The 25,824-nt window shown below is 47.1% G+C and overlaps 1 protein-coding gene across 7 annotated transcripts in view; it reads right to left on the minus strand.

Moving 5' to 3' along the window:
- The window catches only part of COPG2 (COPI coat complex subunit gamma 2), a 26,981-nt gene extending 16,111 nt beyond the window's left edge, over positions 1–10,870 (minus strand). Inside the window, exons 1-8 of one of the 7 annotated variants that reach the window (XM_030479763.1) lie at positions 10,767–10,870; positions 8,607–8,659; positions 7,091–7,171; positions 5,985–6,056; positions 3,254–3,333; positions 1,877–1,952; positions 1,360–1,452; positions 133–219 (exon numbers count right to left, since the gene is read on the minus strand). In XM_030479763.1, coding sequence (XP_030335623.1) covers positions 133–219; positions 1,360–1,452; positions 1,877–1,952; positions 3,254–3,333; positions 5,985–6,056; positions 7,091–7,171; positions 8,607–8,659; positions 10,767–10,803 — 579 coding nt within the window. In that variant the 5' untranslated portion in view covers positions 10,804–10,870. The other 6 variants (XM_030479764.1, XM_030479767.1, XM_030479766.1 and 3 more) reach the window with 6 other exon arrangements.
- Positions 10,871–25,824: the final 14,954 nt, after the last annotated feature.

The following is a 25,824-nucleotide window of genomic DNA, read 5'->3' on the forward strand; positions in this document are numbered from 1 at the left end:
TGAACACTATTTAAAACAATAAGGAAAAAAGGAAAACCAGTTACTTCTTAATTTAGTTTAAGAACTCACAGAATGCTATGAAAACCCTGTAGTGTGTTAAGAGCTTCCTGAAGCAAACACCCTCTAACATACCTGCACCATGACGTTGTCACTAGAAGCTGCCTCTTGAGCTTCGTTGATCCACCGCTTGACTACGTCGTAACTGATCTTCATCATATGCTGGAAGAAGACACAAATGGAGACTGGTGACAAACTAAGATCGGAAGCACAGTGAGGTACCACAAGCCTTGTTTTAAAGGCTTTCAGGCAATCGAAGCCTTTGCTGTGTACTACAGGTAACAAAGAGAAAGTCACAAATACAGAGTCTGTATAGATGCTCTTGTTTCACTAAAGAGAAAAGTAACTTGGAGAGGTTTTATGTTCAAACAGGACAGAAGACAGTAGTAGTAGAATTCACCTGCTGACAGTTAGCCCAGGTGGTCAGTATTAATTCACTTGTTAGTATTCATCCAGCTTTGTTTGCACCTTCAGGGTCCTAACACAGGCTTTACTCCACCTCATCAACTGGACCTCTTACCTCCTGCTCTGCCTTCTTGATTTACCAAGGCAGCCAGCCTCTACACACCTATAAACCACTGGTTTTCTTACATCTCAGTCTCAGACTATCATGCTCTCGTTTGTATTCTCTTCTTTAATAAAACCACTAACCTAGCAAGACATTCTCCAGTCTTTTCTCCTAAATAAGGGAGAAAAACACCAGAGTGAACTTCTTCACCTCACCCTCCTATCTATCAGCAAAAAGGATCCTGAATTGCAGTCTTAGCAGGGCAGCAATTTCATGGATTAGTTTTTTGCACAGCACAAAGCCAAATGCTTTTATGTTTTTATCACAGAACTCATACACTCTGTCACAGCCATTTGTGTTGGTTCTTGCACAGAACAGGTTGGTTCTTAGTTACTCTCACCAAACCAATAAACACTTCCATGGTCATCACTGTGCTTGACTATTCTAAATAGTCAAGGCCCCTTCCCAGAGAAACTCATGTCCTCACTGACTACAAAGAGAGATGACTGAGCACTTTGCACTTAAATTATTACAGTTGATGTACTCTAAGGTAAAAGACTGTTAAGGAAGGAGTTTGAGAGGACAGAGTCTGCTTGAGACAAAGAAAAACTCCATTGCCACTATTTCTTGTTTGTTATCCAGTGAGGAGATGGAGAAACGAAAGGAAATATCTCAAAGGAAAAGGAGATGAAGAAAGAACAAAACAAAGGCCAGGCAGAGCTACAAATGCAGCAGAGTAGCCTCCTACTCACAACACAACACACAGATTTCCAACCATCTACTGCTTTACTTACTAAGGAAGACACCAGTGCAGAACTAGACACACTGGGGACTTTGTCCACAATGGCTTGTTTCATGTATCTCTCAATGGCTTGAAGCATCGTACCCTGTGAGAGGGAAAAAGGGAAGTGTTGGTACTTTGGAGGCAGAGCATAAAAGCAAAAAGCATAACAGCAATATGGGGCAAAAATACACACACACACTATATTCAAAAGGCCCTGAGAAAACATCATGAACTGTTCTGCAAGGGAGGGATGAGTATCAGCTGTCTGGTCCTGAAGGTTCACTGACAGAATCCAAGTCTACAGCAAAGCTATCTCAGATCAGAGCTCCACAGCTCCTGCCTTCTAACTTCGTGTTCACAGTGCTACAGCTCCACAGAGCTCCTCGCATCTGCAGCAGGCTCCAGAGCTGTCCTCCCTACAGCAGCAGTTCCATTACTACTACAAGAATACACCCTGCAAGAGAGTAGTTTTCTATTTTAAATAGACACCTCGTCTCTTCCACAACAGAGATGTGATCTGGACTTACATCGGTGATCCTGCAGAGCGCTCTGATGGCCGGGCCTCGGTACACATCTTCCTTCCCTGTCATGTCTTTGGTCAAACTGAAATAATCAAAGACACTCTGTTAACACCACTTTAATATCTCAATGCCTTGGTCTTCTTGTGACATTCACCTCATCTCATTTAGCTGCTGGTCAAGCTGTTACCACCTAACAGCTGAGCTCTTGTATTGGCTAGAAACAACCTCTTAGTAATCAGCTATTTAAGAATTAACAGCATGAGATTCTGTGGAAATACAGAACATTACAAAATGTTCATAGAATCAGAGAATGGTTTGGGTTGGAAGCGACCTTAAGATCATCCAGCTCCAACCCCCTGCCACAGGCAGGGACACCTTCCACTAGAGCAGGTTGCTCCAAGCCCCTGTGTCCAACCTGGCCTTGAACACTGCCAGGGATGGGGCAGCCACAGCTTCTCTGGGCACCCTGTGCCAGCACCTCAGCACCCTCACAGGGAAGAATTTCTGCCTTATATCTAACTTGAACTTCCCCTGATTCAATTTAAAATTATATGTTTAAGTTTTCATAATATGGCTTTGCCATAGGCCTGGTTTATTCAGCTCAGTTGTTCTCCTCCTTAGTGTTTTCTTCCTACCACATGAAATTTGGGGTTAGATAATAGCAAAGTTTCATTTGCTGAGCAAAAGGGTGGTGAGACACTGGAACAGGCTGCCCAAAGAAGTGGTAAATGCTTCATCCCTGGCAGTGTTCAAGGCCAGGTTGGACAGAGCCTTAGGCAACGTGGTCTAGTGTGAGGCGTCCCTGCCCATGGAAGGGGGTTGGAACTGGATGATCTTAAAGGTCCTTTCCAACCCAAAACAGTCTGTGATTCTACGAGCAGCTTTAAAAAAATACATAAAAAAATCACTTAAACACATGCCAGAGATCCCATTTTGCTCTGCAGCAACTGTAACATCCATCCTGTAGTCCAAAAACCTGATAGTTCAGTAGGAGGACTGAACTGAGCTTTGCTCTGCTTGTCCCTAACTGCTCTGACAGCAAAGTGAAACAGAAATCACAGCCTCGGTGTGACATAACCATCAAGCACCAATAGTTAAAAAGAATCAAAACCAACTCCCCCCAAAAAAAGAAACCCACAAGAAACCAAAGTTTCACCCAACTGCTAAACTGCAGGCAAGCCTCTTGCCCTTTTAGTAAAGCATAACAGCACAGGAAGAGGAAATTAACATTTCATGTGGTCACACATACTCTGTATCACAGGACAGTTTGGTTTCCTTTGCTGTATCCTTCATAAAGCAGAATTACAGCAGCTAAAAGAAACACATGCAGATGCAGCTACTTGTTTCAGAGCTCTGATACTGTGTTGTCTGTCGTTCTACTACCTGCTTGTGACAATGATGACGTCCTCAGAAATATTGGCCATCTCTTTGATGGTAAAGTAACACATTCTTCTAAGGGTTTGCTGAAAGTGTAGTGCAGAAAACTATTAATGGCAATCACAAATAAACACTTCCTACAAGTCTTAAAAGTTCAATAAACTTAAAAGTTCAAATATTCAACTTTAAATGTTGAATAAGCTTTTAAATAGAACACCCTCTTCCCTACTTCTATACAAAGATAAAGCAGTTGTATACAAAGCACACAAGTTAAACTGTGTTTGATAACTGGGGAATAGCCTTACTCCCAGTTATCAAACACATCAGGAGAATAAAGATATCTCTATCTTGTAAGATAAAACCAAAAATCATAGAATCATAGAATCATAGAATCGTAAGGGTTGGAAAGGACCTTAAGATCATCTAGTTCCAACCCCCCTGCCATGGGCAGGGACACCTTGCCCTAAACCACGTGGCTCAAGGCTCTGTCCAACCTGGCCTTGAACACCGCCAGGGATGGAGCATCCACAACCTCCCTGGGCAACCCATTCCAGTGCTTCACCACCCTCACTGTAAAGAACTTCTTCCTTATATCTAATCTAAACTTCCTCTGTTTAAGTTTGAACCCATTACCCCTTGTCCTACCACTACAGTCCCTAAGGAAGAGTCCCTCCCCAGCATCCTTGTAGACCCCCTTCAGATACTGGAAGGCTGCTATGAGGTCACCACGCAGCCTTCTCTTCTCCAGGCTGAACAGCCCCAACTTTCTCAGCCTGTCTTCATATGGGAGGTGCTCCAGCCCTCTTATCATCCTCGTGGCCCTCCTCTGGACTCGCTCCAACAGCTCCATGTCCTTTTTATGTTGAGGACACCAGAACTGTACGCAGTACTCCAAGTGGGGTCTCACAAGAGCAGAGTAGAGGGGCAGGATCACCTCCTTCGACCTGCTGGTCACGCTTCTTTTGATGCAGCCCAGGATGCGGTTGGCTTTCTGGGCAGCAAGCGCACACTGCCGGCTCATGTTAAGCTTCTCGTCAACCAACACCCCCAAGTCCTTTTCTGCAGGGCTGCTCTGAATCTCTTCTCCGCCCAGCCTGTAGCAGTGCCTGGGGTTGCCCCGACCCAGGTGTAGGACCTTGCACTTGCCTTGGTAAAACTTCATAAGGTTGGCATCGGCCCACCTCACAAGCGTGTCAAGGTCCCTCTGGGTGGCATACCTTCCCTCCAGCGTATCAACCGAACCACACAGCTTGGTGTCATCGGCAAACTTGCTGAGGGCGCACTCAATCCCACTGTCCATGTCACCGACAAAGATGTTGAACAGGACCGGTCCCAACACCGATCCCTGAGGGACACCACTCGTTACAGGTTTCCAACTGGACATCGAGCCATTTACCACAACTCTTTGCGTGCGGCCATCGAGCCAGTTTTTTATCCACCGAGTGGTCCATCTATCAAATTGATGTCTCTCCAATTTAGAGACAAGGATGTCATGTGGGACAGTGTCGAATGCTTTGCACAAGTCCAGGTAGATGACATCAACTGCTCTGCCGCTGTCCATCAGTTCCGTGGCTCCATCATAGAAGGCCACCAAATTGGTCAGGCAGGATTTCCCCTTAGTGAAGCCATGTTGGCTGTCACCAACCACCTCGTTGTTTTTCATGTGCCTTAGCATGTTTTCCAGGAGAAACTGTTCCAAGATTTTGCCAGGCACAGAGGTGAGACTGACTGGTCTGTAGTTCCCCGGGTCTTCCACCTTCCCCTTCTTGAAAATGGGGGTTATATTACCCTTCTTCCAGTCATCGGGAACTTCACCTGACTGCCAGGATTTTTCAAATATGATGGACAGATTTTTCAAATATGATGGACAGCACATCCACATTAACCATGAAAGAAGTGAAACATCTGAATGCAGAAGCCTCAAAGTTATCAGTTAACAGCTTTAAACCCAACTTCCTCTGATCTATTTGCTATTGTAAAGTAAATATGCAAAGAGCACTGGCACTTAAACTCTTGGAAAGCAAACAACGTATTTACATTAACCCCCCCACACACATTCCAACATGTGGCTATGAGAAAGGTCCCAAACACTCCGTAGTTCCAAAATGTCATTCCCTCTTTACACAGTTCCATGTTCAACCTTCCTCAGCCAAATCTCTAAAATCCTGAGGTGCCAGTTTATACTTAACAAGAAGTTATGAGTAAGAACTCCTCCGATTTCTTACACTCTGCAAAAGAGATCAGAGAAGGAATTTACGCTGGGCTAAGTCCAAAGTTGAATCCAGCTTTTTTTAGGATGTTCTCACCCCTTGACTCCGTGGTGATTCCTGAATAGAGGAAGTTGTTCTAGGGAATAGCTGTATTTAATCTACAGGCAACTTTTACACTCTATTTTGAGTTCAGCAGATGGTGATCATTTATTTGTAAGTGTAAGAAACAGTCATAAAATGATACTGATTTGTATATTAAGGCTTTTGTCATTATTCACATGCTTTTAAACAGTAATTCAATGCAGAAAAGAATAAACCCAGCACCAAACTCAACCTGCAGAAGTAAATGTATGTTATTATTCAGTCACTTGTTTCCAAACCATGACTTGCCTCCAGCAAGTACTTGACGTGCAGAGCTTGTTCTGTGAAGTGCTCACCTCCCACATCCCAACATCCAACTGCTTTGTAGTCACCACAAATCCAGACAAAAGCAGGGAGGCAGCAAGTGCTAAACACCAGGTACTTACATCATTGGACTGAAATAATCTGGTCATTGCAAAAAAAGCTTCTGTGGCTTCAGTGGTTCCAAAGTGTTCACCCTGAAAACAGCACACAAGAAGTGAGAGAAAAACCGCCCTCATTACGGAGCTGCCTCCACCTTTCATCCTCCATTTTTAACACCTACCCACACACCAAGGATCTTTGCTTTGAAGCTTTTCCTCACGTTAGAAACCATCCCTCCCTGCCCTTGTGTTTCCTGGGGAGTACTTGCCAAATTTACCACTATTAGCTACCTGGATTCAACAAATGCAATGCACAGTGGTACAGCGATGACATAGTTTGTCAAGAAGCCTGTGTTCCCTCTTTTGACATTGTTGGTTTTGTGTCATGCTTAAAAGGGATCTACTTGACGACTGAATTAAGATTGAACACCACAGGTCCAACCTACCTTGATGTTAAATACAACCTGACACACAGGAAACCTGATCTACATGGACACCTAAAGAAAATCTTCCTTATCATGCTTCCAATTTATCCCCAAACAAAAAGATACCTTCCACTTCATCACTTCCTGGCCTATGTTTTTACCTCACCTCAGTTATTCCCACTTTAGCTGGGCAAACACAAGTGTCTCTTTAATTGCACAGGGCTGTGATGGTCACAGACCAAGCAGCAGCTCTCACTTGGCACTCACAGAAGAAGTATTAAAAGCTTCAGTGACACGTATCTTACTCCACTTAGCAGCAAGTCAGAGGGGAGAACATGATACTAGAGCATAAACACCCCATTCTGGATCTCCTTAAAAAGCTACCTCCCAAATCTGTCAGGAAGACGTATAAAACTTCTTTCACACTGAAAGCTATCAGAAATTAGCATCATAGAATGGTTTGGGTTGGAAAGGACCTTAAGATCATCCAGTTGCAACCCCCTGCCACGGGCAGGGACGCCCCACACTAGACCATGTCTCCCAAGGCTCTGTCCAACCTGGCCTTGAACACTGCCAGGGATGGAGCATTTACCACTTCTCTGGGTAACCTGTTCCAGGGCCTCAGCACCCTCACAGTAAAGAACATCTTCCTTATATTAGCCTTGGGAATATTCAGTCTGGCTGGGAAGAAATGATAACACTTACCTGGTTCAGCAAGTAAAGGATTTTGGTAAGGATGTGCAGGCATCTTCGTGGATTTATAGGGGTCTCATTAAAGATACGTGCCTACAGACACAGCATAAAGAGAGTATTATGGTGTAACCCACCAATAATCACTTCTCTTTCCTTATAAGAAATAAAGCCATTTGTTTTCAACCAAGTAGCTTATAACATTTTTCAAACTAAAAATGTGTCCCAAAGAACACATTCCTGTCATCCAGCTCAGGCATGTTTAGTTTGCTGGATGGGCAGCAGTCTGAGCAAGGGACAACAACTGTTTACCCTCTGGAACTATCAAAAATACCTTAATATGAAAGCTTAACAACTTAATTCTTTCCATAGCATCTGTAGCCCAAACACTATTATTAGTAGTCTGTAGGAACACAAGATGGAAATTACTAAGTTCCTATTTTTAGCTGTTTGCAACCAACCAATTCAGCATTATTTAACAACAGATCCACTTCACCACTTGCAATCCTTCCTGAAGAACACAAAGAGAAGCAGGAAAACCTGCTACGTAGTAGGTTGAATGAATATAAGGAAACAAGGAGGTCACCTCTTCACAAAGAGAACCTGAAATCCCACATGTCCACATGACATGCAGAAGCCACATGTAGTCAAATTACCATCCATATACCCCTCAGATAGGAAATTCATAGAATCCCAGACTGGTTTGGGTTGGAAAGGACCTTAAAGCTCATCCAGCTCCAACCCTCTGCCACGGGCAGGGACACCTTCCACTAGAGCAGGTTGCTCCAAGCCCCTGTGTCCAACCTGGCCTTGAACACTGCCAGGGATGGGGCAGCCACAGCTTCTCTGGGAAAAGTCTGTGCCAGCGCCTCAGCACCCTCACAGGGAAGAGCTTCTGCCTCAGAGCTCATCTCAATCTCCCCTCGGGCAGGTTAAAGCCATTCCCCTTGGCCTGTCCCTACAGGCCCTTGTCCAAAGCCCCTCTCCAGGTTTCCTGGAGCCCCTTTAGGCACTGGAGCTGCTCTAAGGTCTCCCCTTCAGGAGCCTTCTCTTCTCCAGCCTGCCCCAGCCCAGCTCTCTCAGCCTGGCTCCAGAGCAGAGCTGCTCCAGCCCTCGCAGCAGCTCCGGGGCCTCCTCTGGCCTCGCTCCAGCAGCTCCACGTCCCTCTTGTGCTGTTGCCCCAGAGCTGGATCAGGACTGCAGGGGGGTCTCCCCAGAGTGCAGCAGAGGGGCAGGATCCCCTCCCTGACCTGCTGCTCACACTCTGGGGGTGCAGCCCAGCACACAGGGGGTTCTGGGCTCAAGTGCACACTGAAGCCGCGTCATGGGGAGCTTCTCATCAACCAACCCCCAAATCCTTCCCCTCAGGGCTGCTCTCAGTCCATGTGCACTTAATTTACATACCCTGTGATTTTAAATTAACTATTTGAATTTAGCCATTCAAATTCCTGAGAGTTGCACTGCAAAACCTCCTTCAGCTGCTAATACATCCTGAAGGAAAAGAGTTCAATGGTCTGATGATCGTTCATACCTCCTGAAGCACAGCACTCTTCTCCAAATGCTGGAAAGGATTAGAGCCACTGCCTGAGGAACAAAAGAGACCTCTCAGTTAAGGAAATGCACTCCTCACAAAAAACCCCGAGAGACCTGGGGGAACAGCCCCTAAACTTTACAAAACCACCTCATGCTACAGTGAAATCTCTCTTGGAATAATTGATGATCTTCATCAACAGCTTTGAATCCACTTTCCTAAGCTGTATATTCAGAGTTACAGGGGGAAAAAGTGTGGGGGAGCAGTAGCAACACAGCTGGAAGGTGAGGAAGAAGAACAGTGTAATACTCCCTTTACATAAAGCTATTTACTCTATTTTTTTCTAGTCCCCCTATTTTCATTCCTTCAGGCACAGAAAGCACTGAAGGCCTCAGGACACAGAGCTGCTGATCTGGATCTGAAATAGAAGTGCATCAATCAATGCACCACTAAAAAGGGCTACTCAGCAAACTCTAAATATAGTCTGGCTGCCACACATCACAAAATCATTAGCAGCAGAGTATCCCCATCCTGTAACTCCTCAGCCTTTCAACACGCCAGAACTAGCCCTTGAGAGTAATTACTTATTGGTGATGACACTTCTCTGTCAGCAGCAGACAGAGAGCAGCCTTCTAATTCACATTCCCAGGGAAACCACCCCACACAGCCACTGTTACAGACACATAAACCCCTCCAAACCCTCACTACTGCTTCTGACCCTTTTCCTCCAGCAGTAATTTGTCATTTTCCGCTCATTTCTTCTTCAGTTCTCAGATTCCAAGCAGAAGGAAACAGAATGAAATGGAACTCAACCCAGATGGGCCCAGAAGACCTATTAGCAGCAGACAATTCAAGACAGCATAGAATCATAGAATGGTTTGAGTTGGAAAGGACCTTGAGATCATTTAGTTCCAACCCCCTGCCACAGGCAGAGACACCTTCCACTAGAGCAGGTTGCTCCAAGCCCCTGTGTCCAACCTGGCCTTGAACACTGCCAGGGATGGGGCAGCCACAGCTTCTCTGGGAAAAGTCTGTGCCAGCGCCTCAGCACCCTCACAGGGAACAACTTCTGCCTTATCTCCAACCTCAACTTCCCCTGTTTCAGTTTGAACCCATCACCCCTTGTCCCACCACTCCAGTCCCTGATGAAGAGTCCCTTCCCAGCATTCTTGCAGCCCCCTTCAGACACTGGAAGCTGCTCTGAGGTCTCCAGCAGCTTCTCCTCTCCAGGCTCAACAGCCCCAATGTTCTCAGCCTGTCTCCATATGGGAGGTGCTCCAGCCCCTGAGCATCCTCGTGGCCTCCTCTGGACTTGCTCCAGCAGCTCCATGTCCTTCTGATGTTGACGACACCAGCCCTGCACACAGTGCTGCAAGTGGGGTCTCCCCAGAGCGCAGCAGACGGGCAGGATCCCCTCCCTGACCTGCTGCTCATACTCTGGGGGTGCAGCCCAGCACACGGAGGGGTTCTGGGCTCAAGCACACACTGAAGCAAGGTCATGGGGAGCTTCTCATCGACCAACACCCCCAAGTCCTTCTCTAGAAGGTTGCTCTGGATCATTTCTCCACCCAACCTGCAGCATCAGTTACTACAGGCAACCTGAACTTAATTTCCAGGCGGTTTTATGGAGCGAAAAGGTGCAAGTGATGGCTTCATCCACAACATCTACGCCTGACGGGATGGTTTTATCCCGCCCGCGGGGTACCTGCACACAGCCCAAACCCCAGCGTATGGCTCCGGCTGCTTCCCCGCTACCAAGCGGTGCTGCAGACCCCAACCAAGCCCTCTCCTCCTCATGGTACGGTAAGGGATCAGACCCAGCTGCAGCTCGCAGGCTTGCAGGGCACCGCTTCTCTCCGAGCGCGGCCTCAGGGGCCCGCAGACCGCCCCGAAAGGCCGGGAGAGGCTCTGACGGAGGCCAGCGCACCAGCAAGCAGCTGGTGCCTCCTTCCTCAGCAGCCGTTCCCGCCGCTCGCCTCAGCGGCCATCACTTCCTCCCTCACCTCAGCGGCCGCTTCTCCCTTCCCTCACCTCAGCGACCTCCTCCAGGCCGCGGGGCGCTCTGGGCGCGCCCAACGATCGCTCCCCACAGGGCCGTGCCGCCGTGCCGCCGCCCCTCAGCCCGGCCCCGGCGCCCCCCCGCCGCCGCCGGCCCCGTACCGGCCTCCTCGTCCTTCTTGTCAAACTTCTTAATCATGACGCCGCCGGTCGCCCCCCTCCCGCCGAGCAGCGCCGCCGCAGGAGCGCCCGCCGGAAGTCCCGCCTCCCCACCTCAAACTCTGCCATCTGATTGGGCTGCGGACCTGTCAATCAACACCACAGGCGGCTGAAGGGGCGGGGATGAGGGAGGCAGGGGTGAGGGCGCGTCTTAAAGGAGCCGCGCCGCCATTTTTTGGGGGGTGTTTAGGCTTTGGCTGATTAACACTGACTGACTGACACTGACAGACAGACACTGGCAGATAGACAGACAGACAGAGCCCATCAGTACGAAACTAAACACACCCTTCAGCCCCCAGTTCCCCTCAGAAGAGCAGGGCGAAGCCGCTTTGCCCAAACACTGAGGTAGTTACGTCAGCAGCCATGGCAGTGCCTTGCTGCTGCGCAATGAGGTGGCCACTGCTTCCCTCCTCTTTGTCTCTTCTGGATATAATAAAGGTGGAAAGGAGTTGTCATAAGTTTTTAATACCTCAACAAGGTCTTTGTGAAAGATGGGGTGCAAAACAGGAGGTGGGACACCCGAAACACACCAGAGATGATGTGGATCCCCCATTGTGGTACCATTTCCCACAGCGATGGCTGACCCGTGAGGCACCAAAGGGGTTTATTGGGTTGTGGGTGCCACTGAGCTGCTCAGCAGCCACCATCCATGCTGGAAACCATTGCTGCCAGGCACGGGGATCATAGAATCATAGAACCTCAGACTGGTTTGGGTTGAAGGGACCTTAAAGCTCCTTCAGCTCCAACCCCTGCTACGGGCAGGGACACCTTCCACTAGAGCAGGTTGCTCCAAGCCCCTGTGTCCAACCTGGACTTGAACACTGCCAGGGATGGGGCAGCCACAGCTTCTCTGGGCACCCTGTGCCAGCGCCTCAGCACCCTCACAGGGAACAACTTCTGCCTAAGATCTAACCTGAACTTCCCCTGTTTCAGTTTGAACCCATCACCCCTTGTCCCATCACTCCAGTCCCTGATGAAGGTCCCTCTCCAGCATCCTTGTAGCCCCCTTCAGACCCTGGAAGCTGCTCTGAGGTCTCCACGCAGCTTCTCTTCTCCAGGCTCAACAGCCCCAATGTTCTCAGCCTGTCTCCACACGGGAGGTGCTCCAGCCCCTGATCATCCTCGTGGCCTCCTCTGGACTTGCTCCAACAGCTCCATGTCCTTCTGATGTTGAGGACACCAGAACTGTACACAATACTCCAAGTGAGGTCTCACCAGAGCAGAGTAGAGGGGCAGGATCACCTCCTTCGACCTGCTGCTCACGCTGCTTTTGATGCAGCCCAGGATACAATTGGCATTCTGGGCTGCAAGCACACACTGAAGCTGGCTCATGATGGAGTGGGCCTGGCAGGCAGGTCTCCATCTCTCCTCTTGGCTGGACCAGCACCAGGTCTGTGAGGAAACACAGGCATTGCTTCAGCGAGGTGGCTCCAGCACGGCTGAGTTTCACGTCAGGGCATTCTTGAGCATCTTATTTGGGTACATTTCAGGGCCAGCTGCAAAACTGGCTCCTGCCCACCTCAAACACCCACCATATGAAGTGGCTGAGGACTTGTCAACCAACACCCCTAAGTCCTCCTCAGGGCTGCTCTCAATCCAGCCTCCTCCCAGCCTGTAGTGGTGTATATCCATTTTACAGCCGCAGAAGGAGGAGAACTGCCCTCCTGCACCAGCATGGAGTTGCCTGGGCTCACCTTTTGCCGCAGGGATAACCTGGAGAGACCCTTGTCTCCAGCAGAAGAAGGATCACCCTCACTCCAGCTCTCCAGTCATCACAAGGTTTATGATTTCCATAGCTGGACTGTTGTGGTGTGTTGTCTGGATCATGTTAAAACCAGCTTATATTTATCTGTGACAGCTGCTCTTCAGAGGATGCCACATAAGGGCTTCAGTACTGTGTCTGTTCCAGCCTGGGGTAAATCGTATTTTATCTTGGAGGAGCATGCATTAAAAGCTTTGTTATGCTGGTAAAACAACCTTCCATGGGTGGCAGATCAGCAAGGTTTGATCCTCAGACCTCCAGCCATCAATATGGGAGCTAGAGGGTAAAATGCCACAAGGACTGCTCTGATTGAAGGATCTAATCCCAATGGATTTTTTTCAGGTTTTAGTGCTATTTTTCTTCTTAATGCAGACTTGATGGCAACGGCAACTTTCATGAGGAGTAATGTGAAAATGTAACTCCATGAAGTCTTTCATCCACAGAAAAGATCTCTAATATTAAAGTTGAGTTCTTGTTATGTGTCAGCCCTGAAGCTGCCTGGGACTGGACAAATTGCTCCTGCCCTGAGTGCTGTGTCCTGAAAGGTGATGAATTAGTATCATTGAATGCTTATACCCTTGTCTATGGCCTAATTTAAACAAACCATCATAGAATCATTGGGTTGGAAGGGACCTTAAAGATCATCTAGTGCCATCAATAGTGGTATTTAAGATGCTGCTTCTTCCAAGTGAAACAGCAGTGACAGCTTTGCAGAGCTGGGATGTTAGTCCACCCATGCAGCATGTTTGCTAGCAGAGGAAACAGTGCTGCCTTCACTAACCAGGTTGGGAATGTTGGATTGCTCTTCCTCATGCTGTAAGGAAAATCTTTTCATGCTTAGCACCTCCAGGGATAAAATGAAAACAAGGCAATTCATTAGCAGACATGGTAATGAAAGCCTGTATCCTGCTAAACACAGCAGCACTTGCCTCTGGCAGTCAGTTTAGTGACGGGGCAGACTGAGGTGATAAAACATTAGGTCATGATTCCATTTATAAGCAACTTTGTGTTCAGAGTTGGACTTCTCTTAGTACTTTTTAACACAGTCATGAAAGATCTTGATTTCATCACAGTGTCCCGACTTCTCCTGCTTATAATGGTGTCTCTTTACCTTTACACAGGGTTTCCCACAGTTGAGGACCTTATAAAGACATGGTAATGCACAGGCATTTATGCTTAACCATGGTTCTCTCATGAGCTACTGAGGTGCAGCCAGTTTTGATCCAGCTTTAATAATACAGAGAGTAATTTTGGGCAAGACACAATTTCTGGATAGTCCTACTCAATACTCAGGTGGGAACAGGGCCACATTCTGCCATTATTACTTTTTCCTGAAGAATTCCCAAAGAATAAGGTAAAGATAAAGCAAAGAGACTGGAGTGATGGATGAGTTCATTCAGTGTCTTTTCCCCCCAGAACTGTGAAATGCATGAGAGGAAAACAGTCTAAAAGAGTCACAGAGTTACTTTGAGTACCTGTTTTTCCTTTCCCACACTTTGTCTTTAGCATTTTTGGCTGTCCTGGCCACCTCCAGCCCAGAGGAACTGTCTCGTGTTCCGTTTGTAAGGGGTGAAAAACAACTGGCAGTGCTGCAAAATCTCAATCACCATTTTATACAACTACTTGGGTGGTTTAGAAACTTCTTTCCCCCCAAAACCTGCAGTAAACTTTACACACGTTTTGCCAAACGGGAGGTGTTTGCTGCATTCAAACCCCCAGTGGCTTTTAAGGATTTAAGCCCTTTAGGCTGCTTAGAAGTTTACGAACCCTCACAAAACACCAGACATCTTCAAACATTTGAGCTGCATGAGGAATGTGGAGCTGGCATTTCACTAAACTCTTCTTTCTTCCATGTTGCAGCTGTTTTTTCCGCTCAGCACAAGGTCAAGGCAAGATCCAGCTGAGGAAGAAGCCAGGGATGCATTACTCTGCTGGTCACAGGGGAGAATGATGCTGTGGGTAAGTCATGGCTCAGCCAATGTGACATCGGTACATTCAGTGCCAGGACACCCACTCACAACATTCATTAACATTGGCAAAGCCAGTGTTGTTATTAACATGACACTGTTTAAAGTGTGTGTGAAGAGCAGACAGCAAAAGATGCTGATGGCTGCTAATTGTGCTCCCTTAGACAGCAGGGCAGAATTAATCTTCCTGAATGCTGGGTGTCTGAGAGTCAGACATCCTGTTTGGGCTACATTTTCAATGGAAAGAAGAATATGGTTTCAGAGAGTAATTTATCTGAGGCAACTGTTTTGGAACAGGTTCACTCAGGATATCCCAGGTTGTTTGCAAAGGGCTTAAAAGCTGCTGTGCACCCCCTGCTCTGAAAAATTCAGGTAACAAAGTACCCTGTGACAGAAAGTAAAACATTATCTCTAACAGGACAGGGGAAAAAGATGTTTATGTAGGCATGGTACGTACAAGATTGTAAGTGTTGTGCAGAACCTTGAGTTGAATTACATGCAGCAAAGGAATCATAGAATGGGTTGGCTTGGAATGGACCTAAAGCTCATCCAGTTTCAACTCTCTTACCCTCTTCTGCTTAGACTGCTGTGCCATCACAACCTGTATGGAGCACTCAGTGAAAACAGCACCAGAAAAGCCATCTCCATTGTCCTCCAGGGTACTCAACTCAAGGTCCCCTTCTACCACCTTCACTGTCTTTCTACCTGCTCTTACATCAGAAATGCATTTCTCACCCCACTGCATTTGTCTTTTGTCATGCTGCATATTATCCATCAGTCCTCTCATTCCCATTTATGAGTGTCTCACTAACTGCTTTGACACCTTCTTCATGTGGTCTCTGTGGTGTAAGCCACTTGCCAAACTCACCTGCAATATGTCTGCTTAACACGACTTCTCTTGGTTTGTTCTTATAAATAAACAAATGCAATTTTGCTGCTCCTCTTTTCTGCAGATCTATTTGGGTTTTATACCACCCATCTGGCTATCTAGAAACTATCTAGCAGGCATCAGTTACATTACCAGGAAAGCTCTTTGCTATTAAAACCTTCCAGCACAACAAATACTCCTGATGAGCTTCATATAACACATCCTTTCCCCTCAAATACTGATTTAAAAGCACAACTTAAGTTGTTAGTGGCTTTTCCTGATTTCTAGGGTGCTGCTCCTTGGTAGAGAATAAGAAAGGACGTTTCTGGACTCCTGCAGGAGGTGTCAGATGGAAGGTCAAAACACATTCTTCTTGTGTCCTTTCCAGCAGAGCAGTATGAAGTGTCCTTTCCAGGAAAGCAGGATGATGGTGACACTGACTTGGTGGCAGGAGGAGCCAGCTGGGAGGCAGCCAGCAGAGCCCTGGCTTTGCTTACACAGCACAGCCTAGGGGTTTTATTTCATAATCCAGTGAATAAATTAACACAGTGGAGGAAGAACCACCCTGAATCCATTGGGAAGCTCCAGCAGTAGCTGGTTTGCCATCAGCTGGGCAGTTGGGACTGTCAGAGCTGCACCATGGTGGCATCTGTCTATTCACCTGGTTTGGTATTCCAGGAAATGATGGATCAGCCTCAAAGTGTCCCATCTGCTATCAGGTCCCTGGTAGTGGCCACAAGGAAGATGAGCCCTGTAAAAGGTCATTATGGATAATCTTTTCCTCATTTTGGGCTCTAGAAGATTAGAGACTGGTCTAAACCTTTGGAGTAGCTTTACCCTTCTGGGTGAAAGGTTTCTCTTTAATACTATCCACAAGCAGTACAGTGACCAGCTGGTTTCGTGGGGAGATTTTTGTCCATAAGGACTTCTGCTGTCTAACAGTGTGTTGCATTATGTGGTTTTTCCTTTCAGAGCCTCTGGATTTACTACTTTCTCCTTTCAGTTCGGCACATCACAAAACCTCTGTGTCGCTCCTGAGGAACACTTGCTTTCTCACAGTCCTCTCCAGCATCTTCAAAGAGTTTTTCCATCTCTCTGAGCATCCAAAATCATAGAATCATAGAATCATAGAATCATAGAATCATAGAACAGTTAGGATTGGAAAGGACCTTAAGATCATCTAGTTCCAACCCCCCAAATTGCTGTTCTCCGCATTTCCTTGAGTTCACATCTTCCTTAAAATGGGATCACTTGTACTGTCTGCTAGTTCTTCTGAAACACTTAAGGAGGTGATCCTGCCCCTCTATTCCGCTCTCATGAGACCCCACTTGCAGCACTGTGTGCAGGGCTGGTGTCCTCAACATAAGGACACGGAGCTGTTGGAGCAAGGCCAGAGGAGGCCACGAGGATGATCAGGGGCTGGAGCAGCTCCCGTATGGAGCCAGGCTGAGAACATTGGGGCTGTTGAGCCTGGAGAAGAGAGGCTGCGTGGAGACCTCAGAGCAGCTTCCAGTGTCTGAAGGGGGCTCCAAGGATGCTGGAGAGGGACCTTCATCAGGGACTGGAGTGATAGGACAAGAGATGATGGGTTCAAACTGAAACAGGGGAAGTTCAGGTTAGATCTAAGGCAGAAGCTCTTCCCTGTGAGGGTGCTGAGGCGCTGGCACAGGGTGCCCAGAGAAGCTGTGGCTGCCCCATCCCTGGCAGTGTTCAAGGCCAGGTTGGACACAGGGGCTTGAAGCAACCTGCTCTAGTGGAAGGTGTCCCTGCCCGAGGCAGGGGGTTGGAACTGGAGGAGCTTTAAGGTGCTTTCCAACCCAAACCAGTCTGGGATTCTATGAATATTCCTGATTCTGCTTTCCCATACAATCCAGCAAAGACAATTCCTAACCAGCTGCATTCCTTCAGTCAAAAGTTTGAATTACTATTCAAGTATGACTAATTTGTCCAAATCCTCTGATACCATGCTTGGGTTTGTGTAACAGTCTTCTGTAGGCAAAAATCCAAGTGGTGTCTGCTTGGACCAGAGTGTTGCAATACAAGTTGTTTGTTTTACTCTTCTGAGCAGCATAAACATGAACAACAAGCAGGGCTCATTGTTCTCTGGGTAGAGGATGTCTTTATTTCCCTACTGTCGTCATGGGATGTGCTGCTGGCTGAAGCTAAGAGGTGGGGTTACCCCACAAATAGTATATTATGGAAGGAATATAGAAGGCAAGAAGAAAGTGCTGGCAATCTACCCAAGTGTTTGTATAGTCTTAATATTTGAGAGAGAACAGATTCAGGATGTTCCATGGATGAGACCACACAACGTCTTGTGTCTGCTTTCCTATTTACAGGGAAACATCAAAGATATTGAGTCACAGCAAGTCTTGATTCTCATCCTAAAATCCCACTCCTGCAGAGTGTGGTGATATTAGTGCTTTTCTGGAGGCTTCTCTAGCTCCAGCAGCAAAATCCCTTTGTATTAGACTTTCCCATTGGTGTTAATTCATTGAAGGCTTCAATATATCTTTTAAAACATAAGCTAGTCCATTTTGTGAAAGATGGGGGCAACCTTCCTTCTACAAGGTGAGAGGTTGGAGAGAGTTACTCTGAGCTCCTGCAGCTCTCTCCATGAATGAAGGAGAAATTCAGGACTCTCTTCCTTATCACTTACATCCAATGGTTTAAGAAAACACTGTTCAAAGGGGCAGTTGCAAGTCAGCCCAAGCTTTGTAGATGTAAATCTCAACATCAGCTAAACACCAGGCAGGTGGCAGGACACAGCAGAGGGCTTCTTTCCATGTTTCCAAGCAAGTCTTTCTGTAATGGTGGCTGCAAACACTTAAATACCCTTTTTTCCTCTTTATCTCCTTACAAAATGTCCTGTTATCCACAAGAAGTCAGAGGCAGCTGCTATTTTTTGCAAAGCTTTTTTTACTGTGTGCAGTTCTGGCGTCCTTAACATCAGAAGGACATGGAGCTGTTGGAGCAAGTCCAGAGGAGGCCACGAGGATGATCAGGGGCTGGAGCAGCTCCCGTATGGAGACAGGCTGAGAACACTGGGGCTGTTGAGCCTGGAGAAGAGAAGCTGCGTGGAGACCTCAGAGCAGCTTCCAGTGTCTGAAGGGGGCTCCAAGGATGCTGGGGAGGGACCTTCATCAGGGACTGTAGTGATAGGACAAGGGGTGATGGGTTCAAACTGAAACAGGGAAGTTCAGGTTAGATCTAAGGCAGAAGCTCTTCCCTGTGAGGGTGCTGAGGCGCTGGCACAGACTTCTCCCAGAGAAGCTGTGGCTGCCTCATCCCTGGCAGTGTTCAAGGCCAGGTTGGACACAGGGGCTTGGAGCAACCTGCTCTAGTGGAAGGTGTCCCTGCCCGTGGCAGGGGTTGGAACTGGATGGTAAGAGAGAAATGTGGTTTCTGCCAAACCTTCCCTCTGATGCAGCACCATTTGCTCTGCACAAAGCTTTTAAAGTCCAGATTTCCAACTTAACATCATTTACAGCTTTCAATAGCAGTCAGAGGCAAGCTTAATTTTACAAACACCAGCTTGAAAGATGAATGTAGGGAAAGGATTTTCCCTCCAGTGTGACACAACCTCCTTATAATCTGTTACTCTGTCTAATGACATTAAGCACATACTGGTTTTACCCTGGGGAAAGGAAAAAGGAAGCAGCCCCATGTCACAAACATTTCTGTGTTCCTGGAAAGTGGTGGTAGAAAGAGCTGCACAAATCTTTAATTCTTCTTTTCATCATTATTAAAGCAATGTGAGCAGAATTAATTTGCTTTAAGAGAGGCCTCTGGGATGTTATTTGGAGGCAAAAGGGGACATGTGCAGCATCCAGCTAGAAACTTTGCAGCCTCATTTCATCAGTGGCTGTGATTGTGGTCATTTGTTCCACTCTTAAGTAACTCTTGCCTCCTAGGGTCTGATTTAATGGCATAAAATAAAGCTTTGGGACACAAATCTGCTAGTTCTCTTTGAGGAAAGGCTGCAATGCTTCTACCAGTGACCTTACAATCTGAGAACTGAGATTCCCAGAAGTCAGGAAACCCACAAGTTAAAACCCAAAGAAAACCCCTTCTGTGGTTTTATCAGTGCTTCCCCCTGCACTCCTATCACCCCAAATGGAAAAAGAGCTGGCTTGCCCCTAAAATCCCAGTGGAGATCCCCTGTGAGCCTCCCTGTCCCTCACCCAGCTCCTCTGGCATTCCTCAGCAGTAAAGTCACACTTCAGAAACTCCAACATGGAGCAGTTTCTCTTGTGAAGCTCAGGAGCAGCTTTTGGAAAAGCAGGATCCTCTCCAGCTCGATGCCACCAGTGCACCAGCGCCTCAGGCCCGTCATGGGGTGTTCCTCTGGGCAGCAAAACCAGCCCCTTCCCACCAGTTCTGCCAATTTATGCCCAAAAGATGTAGTTTTCATTGTGCATCGATGTGTAAAGCTGTAGCAAGCAAAAGTGTGGGGTGTTTTAGCTTGTACTGGAAAATGGCCTTGCCTACAATGCCAAGCACTGGATCTTTTCCTTTTCCTTCTCCTTTTCCTTTTCCTTTTCCTTCTCCTTCTTCTCCTTTTCCTTTTTTCCCGTTCCCTTTTATTTTCCTTTTTCTTTCACTTCTTTGTTTTCTTTTTCTTTCTCTTCTCCTTTTTCTTTTTCTTTTCCGTTTCCTTGTCCTATCTTTATTTTTTCCTTTTCCTTTCCCTTTCCCATTTTTTCTTTCTTTTTCTTTCTCTTTTTCTTTCCCTTTTTCTTTTCCTTTCTCTTCTTCATCTTTGTCTTCTACTTCATTGTAATCTTTGTCTTCTCCTTTGTCATATTCTTCACCTTTGTCTTCTTCCTCTTGTCTTCATCTTCTTCATCTTATCTTCATCTTTGTCTTCTTGCCTTCATCTTCATCTTTGTTTTCTTCATCTTCATATTTATGATGATGATTATTATTACTACTACTATCATTATTATAACTATTCAACCTGTTTAGCTATTAAAACCAATCTGTAACACTCATAGGATAAGCTCTTTTGCATGTGTAGTCTCCTGGGTGGGAAGCAGTGTCAGACCAACCTCATTTAGGCCCTGCAGGTGCAGGTCACACTTTTGCCTCTCAAACCCCTGCAGCTGCCTTTAGCATTTGCAGTGTGCTCCCAGCAGGGGTGATTATTATCACAGCTCCATGAACCACCTCCTTCTTTCATCACAGAGGCTCAAGATTATTGTAGCTTCCTTAAGACAAAAATGCCAGCCCTGGAATTGCTTCCTGGATAAGGACAAACTTCCATTTATTTGTATTTTTTCAGGACTGTAGTTTGATTTTAACAGATGCCTTTTATCACAGAGGGCAGCACCACTTTGGGATAGAGACCGGGGCAGTGACTGCGTCTTATCTGAGCTGGTTAATAGTAGGTAAGACAAAATTGGAGCAGGGATGCTGAGTGGATGGGAAATCATTCCAGTTTGCAAACCTGAGCTTTACAAATGGGTTGTAGCAACCTTTTGCACTTAGAACATGCAGTTAGCAGGGGTGAGCCATCCTCCCAACTATTCCTCTAAGAACCTTTTATAATGAACACACATCCGTAGTGGATCGTATGTGACCTTAGAGCAGCTTCCAGTGCCTAAAGGGGCTACAAGAAACCTGGAGAAGGGGCTTTGGACAAGGGCCTGTAGGGCCAGGCCAAGGGGAATGGCTTTAACCTGCCAGAGGGGAGATTGAGATGAGCTCTGAGGCAGAAGCTCTTCCCTGTGAGGGTGCTGAGGCGCTGGCACAGACTTTTCCCAGAGAAGCTGTGGCTGCCCCATCCCTGGCAGTGTTCAAGGCCAGGTTGGACACAGGGGCTTGGAGCAACCTGCTCTAGTGGAAGGTGTCCCTGCCCGTGGCAGGGGGTTGGAACTGGATGAGCTTTAAGGTCCCTTCCAACACAAACCACTCTGGGATTCTATGATTCACAGACTGCATTTTCTTTACCAAATCCCAGTATTATTACTCTCAGCTATTTCTTGCAAAAGCTGGTTGTGAACTCTAACTTGCTGATTGCTCTTCTTTATGCTCACGATGTGAAATCCCGACCTGGCCAGAGTCCAGAGATTAAAGAACATGCTTAATCACCAGCAATTTAAACACTGAGCCCTGGGAATCTGAGTTATCACTTCATTGGTGAATAACTGGTGCAGCCCTATCATCTGCTTGGCTCTGAAAGCTTCTAGTCACGATCTTCAGGTAGATGCACCTTGTCTCAAGGTTTACAGTCTCTTTCTTGGAAGGGTGAAGTGGGTCGTCAGCCAGTTGGACCACCAGAGGTGGCTCTGCTTCAGGGATGGTTAAGGAGGCTAATTCTATCTCCTGGATGGGCAGAGGGAGAATTTACCCATTTCTAATGAATAATTGCTATTTGGCTATGAAATGTTATCCTACAAATAGCTCCTTTCCTTCCCTTTTGTAGTTATTGTGAAGCTATTTTCTGATGCTCACTGCCAGGACAAAGTGACTTATAGAATCATAGAATGGTCTGGGTTGGAAAGGACCTAAAGATCATTTAGTTTCAACCCCCTGCCATGGCCAGGGACACCTTCCACTAAACCATGTCACCCAGGACTCCATCCAACATGGTCTTGAACACTGCCAGGGATGGAGCATTCACAGCTTCCTTGGGCAACCCATTCCAGAGCCTCACCACCCTCACAGGGAAGAGCTTCTGCCTTATATCTAACTTAAACTTCCCCTGTTTCAGTTTGAACCCATCACCCCTTGTCCTACCGCTCCAGTCCCTGATGAAGAGTCCCTCTCCAGCATCCTTGTAGCCCCCTTCAGACACTGGAAGCTGCTCTGAGGTCTCCACGCAGCTTCTCTTCTCCAGGCTCAACAGCCCCAACTTTCTCAGTTTCCCAACTTTTCTATTGACTTGCAGTCAATAGAAGAAGAAACAGAGGCAGATAAAGCCAGGAGGCCATGTGTGAGAAGCCACAGGGTGGTTTGGGGAGGATTTGTTGTAAGCAGGATCTGTGGGACCAGCAAGTTCCAGGGTCCCCCCAACTCTGGCCATGGCACCCAGCTGGATCCCTACAGGCACTGGAGGCTTTCTCAGCCTGGCTCCAGAGCAGAGCTGCTCCAGCCCTCGCAGCAGCTCCGGGGCCTCCTCTGGCCTCGCTCCAGCAGCTCCACGTCCCTCTTGTGCTGTTGCCCCAGAGCTGGATCAGGGCTGCAGGGGGGGTCTCCCCAGAGCAGAGTAGAGGAGAATCGCCTCCCTTGACCTGCTGCTCACGCTCTGGGGATGTACCTCAGGATATGGTTATTCAGCCCAGACATGGATCATTTTCTTCTATTGGATTTCTGGACTTGAACTCTCTGGTTCAAGGAGAAGCTTTATCTTATTATGCATTATTACCTGTGGGCTGGAGTGGTGGGTACCAGCGCTGTGTCTCACCTTCTCCACCCCCTCTACTCCTCCTCCTCCAGCTACCCAGGGAACTAAACATCAGTTTCTTTTGCTTCTGACTTAATAAAAGCTGTGCAGAAGGTGATGGCTGAGTGCTGGATTTGTTTGATCCATCCTTCTCTCCCCTTCTCAAGGAATGGTAATTTCCTACCTGTTTTAGAGGTAGGAAAGTAGGAGTAGGTAGAAGTAGAAAGAGGTAAGTAGTGGAGTTGTGGATATTTATTGCCTTTCTCTTTGCTTCTTAGCAAAGGGGTTTGAGAACTGTCCTTGAGCCTCAGAATTGCTGTCTTTGTAAAATCTAGGGTGCGAAATGACAACTCGACTCAGAAAAGCAGCCTGAGGTCCCAGGAAGAGCTTTGTCTTATTTGCTTCTGCTTTTGAGCACTTAACAGCAGTAAACCTGCTACTAACAAAGTGAGCAGCCCTTTCTATGGGTCAGGGAGAATTAGACAAATGGGTATTGCACGGCCTTAGGCCCAGCACATCCTGTTCCTCAATGAGCTGGAGCTAAAGCAGACGTCCTGGTGTCTTTGGCAACCCCAACTGTTGATTTAGGGTGAGGTAGAGCCCCTGAAGTGCTCTAATCCAGCATTTACTCTGCTGCTTCGAGAGAGGGAGGTTTATTCTTGGGCCCAAGTACCTTCACTGTGCAGGAGGAGACCCCATCACAGCCCACCTGAGCATCATTTTAAACCCAGGGCTAACAAGCATGGTGGCTTAGCATAATGGACAGCACAAGGGGATGAGAAGCTGTAGAAATACATGGGCTAAAACATCAGTGCAGGGTTGTTCTTTCTTATCAATCAAAACCATTCGAGGATCTTGAATAACACTCAAATAATTTGCTCTTTTCCTTGCATTTAAAAGAGGCAAATCATAGCTTTGCTACCTGCTCCAGCTCCTTTCTTAGTCTCAGATCAAAGTTGTGCCTCAAGATTCAAGTTCATCCTCTGGCAGGGATGATGCAGGAAAGCAAAGGGTTCAACTGCACCTGAACGTAGAATGTTTCCCACCTATTTCCACAGGAAAACTTTCCCTTGGCTCTGCCCTCTCCTTCCAATGTGTCTTCAGCGAGGGAAAGCGTATCTGACTCTTCCAGTCCTCTGGAAGAGAATGGATAACACCAAACTAGATAGAAGCAGGTTGAAAACATCAGCCTCAACACAAGAGAGAAGCTCCTGGCACTTGTTCAAGGTGCTATAAGAAGGGTTTTGTAGCAGGAATGAGGAGGTATTTCTGTGAGAAACTGAAAGTAAGTAGAGTAACTGTTAAAGAAGGGAAGCAAAGGAGGCTGAAGAGGCTGAGCTGTAGGGAAGGGAATGCACCATCCCAATGCATGCAGGTGTGTTTTCTGAAGTGATGATGTGAAGCCAGCAGAGATAAAGTAATTAACACATTTTTAGTTGTTCTGTGCTGTTTTCTGAGCTGCTGTCTGGGTTCTGGAGTTTCTATTTGCTGGCACAGAGACCAAAGATCAGTTTTAAAGACAAAACCAAGGTCGCTGTGTAATTCCACAACACTGAGGCTGGAATTCATCTCACCTAACTTCATCTATCTAAAACTTAAGCATCTCGGCTGAGCTGCTCATCCAGATTTCTTCTGGATTGAGTAGATGGTGAGAGAAGGAGACACTGCACAAAGCATCCCATTTGGAGATGGGGACACAGCCATCGGATGCCTCTTCCCAGACCTCTAAGCTTCCTCTATGGTCTGTTTTAACATGAAGGCCTGAATGAGGTGGCTGTAGTTACACTAGATGACTCCTTCACTTAGACATGGGAGACTGAAGGAAGCTTTTGCCAAACCCTGCCCATGTTTCTCTGTAGCCCCCAGTGCTCTCCTGACACAGCATTTGCTCACAGGGCTGATCCTCTTCCCTTAGACCCCTAAAATGTGTTTGCAAGCCCCAGCTAGCCACAGCATACTGTCCCCTTCCCTTGACCACATCACATGCTTTTGTCACTCTCTAAGAAGCAAGCAGACCCAGAAGACATGAGTGAAACCTCAGGCTCAGCACTGCTCCAGCAGTGATGCCCGGGTCTGTTTAGACTCATATTTTCATTTTGCAGTCAAGAAATGGAAGAACATGACAGCACAATGTGCTGCAGGAGGTGGAGGCGTTAGTCTCTGTTGTGACCATGACCCCTTAACTAATGGGACCAGTTTTGTTGTGTTTTCTTTCCCCTGGATGTGTTTATTGCATGGTGCTGCACATGGCTGGTCAGACGCAGCTGAGCTCCGAGCCAAGGCAATGAAGCAAAGGTGAAGGCAAACAGCAAAAATGAGGCAGGAATGGGCTGTCCTGGCAGCACCACTGAAGCATCACAGACTCTGGCCCTAGAACCACCCAGAACTGAACCCACAGTCTGTGGCTACAGTTTCTTGTTATCATAGAATGCTTTGGGTTGGAAAGGACCTTCAGATCATCTAGTTGCAACCCCCAGATGTTATGTTTAATACAGTTTCAGTGTGGAGCACCCCAAACCCCACATCCTCTTCCTACTCCTAAGTCCATGCTCTACTTGAGCCTATTGTGTAGCAGAGCTAACGGATTGGTTTGTGGGACGTTGACCCAGAGGATATGATATGATTCCACTTAAATCATTGATGTCAGCTGATGCACTCAAACCCACACAGCAATCAGCTCAAAGTTCATCCCAGTGCATCAAATGTTACTGGTTTCCTTTGAGCTGTGACTCTTCGTCCCTCAACATTCTGGATAGTTTGAAAAATAACCTTGTTCCTTGCAGAAGGAGTAGCTGTGGAGTATTTCACTGTGCCAAGTTCCCATGCAGTGAAAAACAACGTGTGGTTACAACTCAGCCCAGGAAGGGAATTGTTTGTTGTGATCAGTGTTGTCTGATCTTGGCTGGACAGTGAAGATCTGACCATAACCACCACGTGTCTTCTGCAGTCATTGAGATGCTTCTGAGAGGCACCACTGTTGAACAAAGTAAAGTCTCTCTCCTGTACCAGGACAAAAG

This window comes from Strigops habroptila, chromosome 3, assembly GCF_004027225.2.
Source record: "Strigops habroptila isolate Jane chromosome 3, bStrHab1.2.pri, whole genome shotgun sequence".
Taxonomy (NCBI): Eukaryota; Metazoa; Chordata; class Aves; order Psittaciformes; family Psittacidae; genus Strigops; species Strigops habroptila.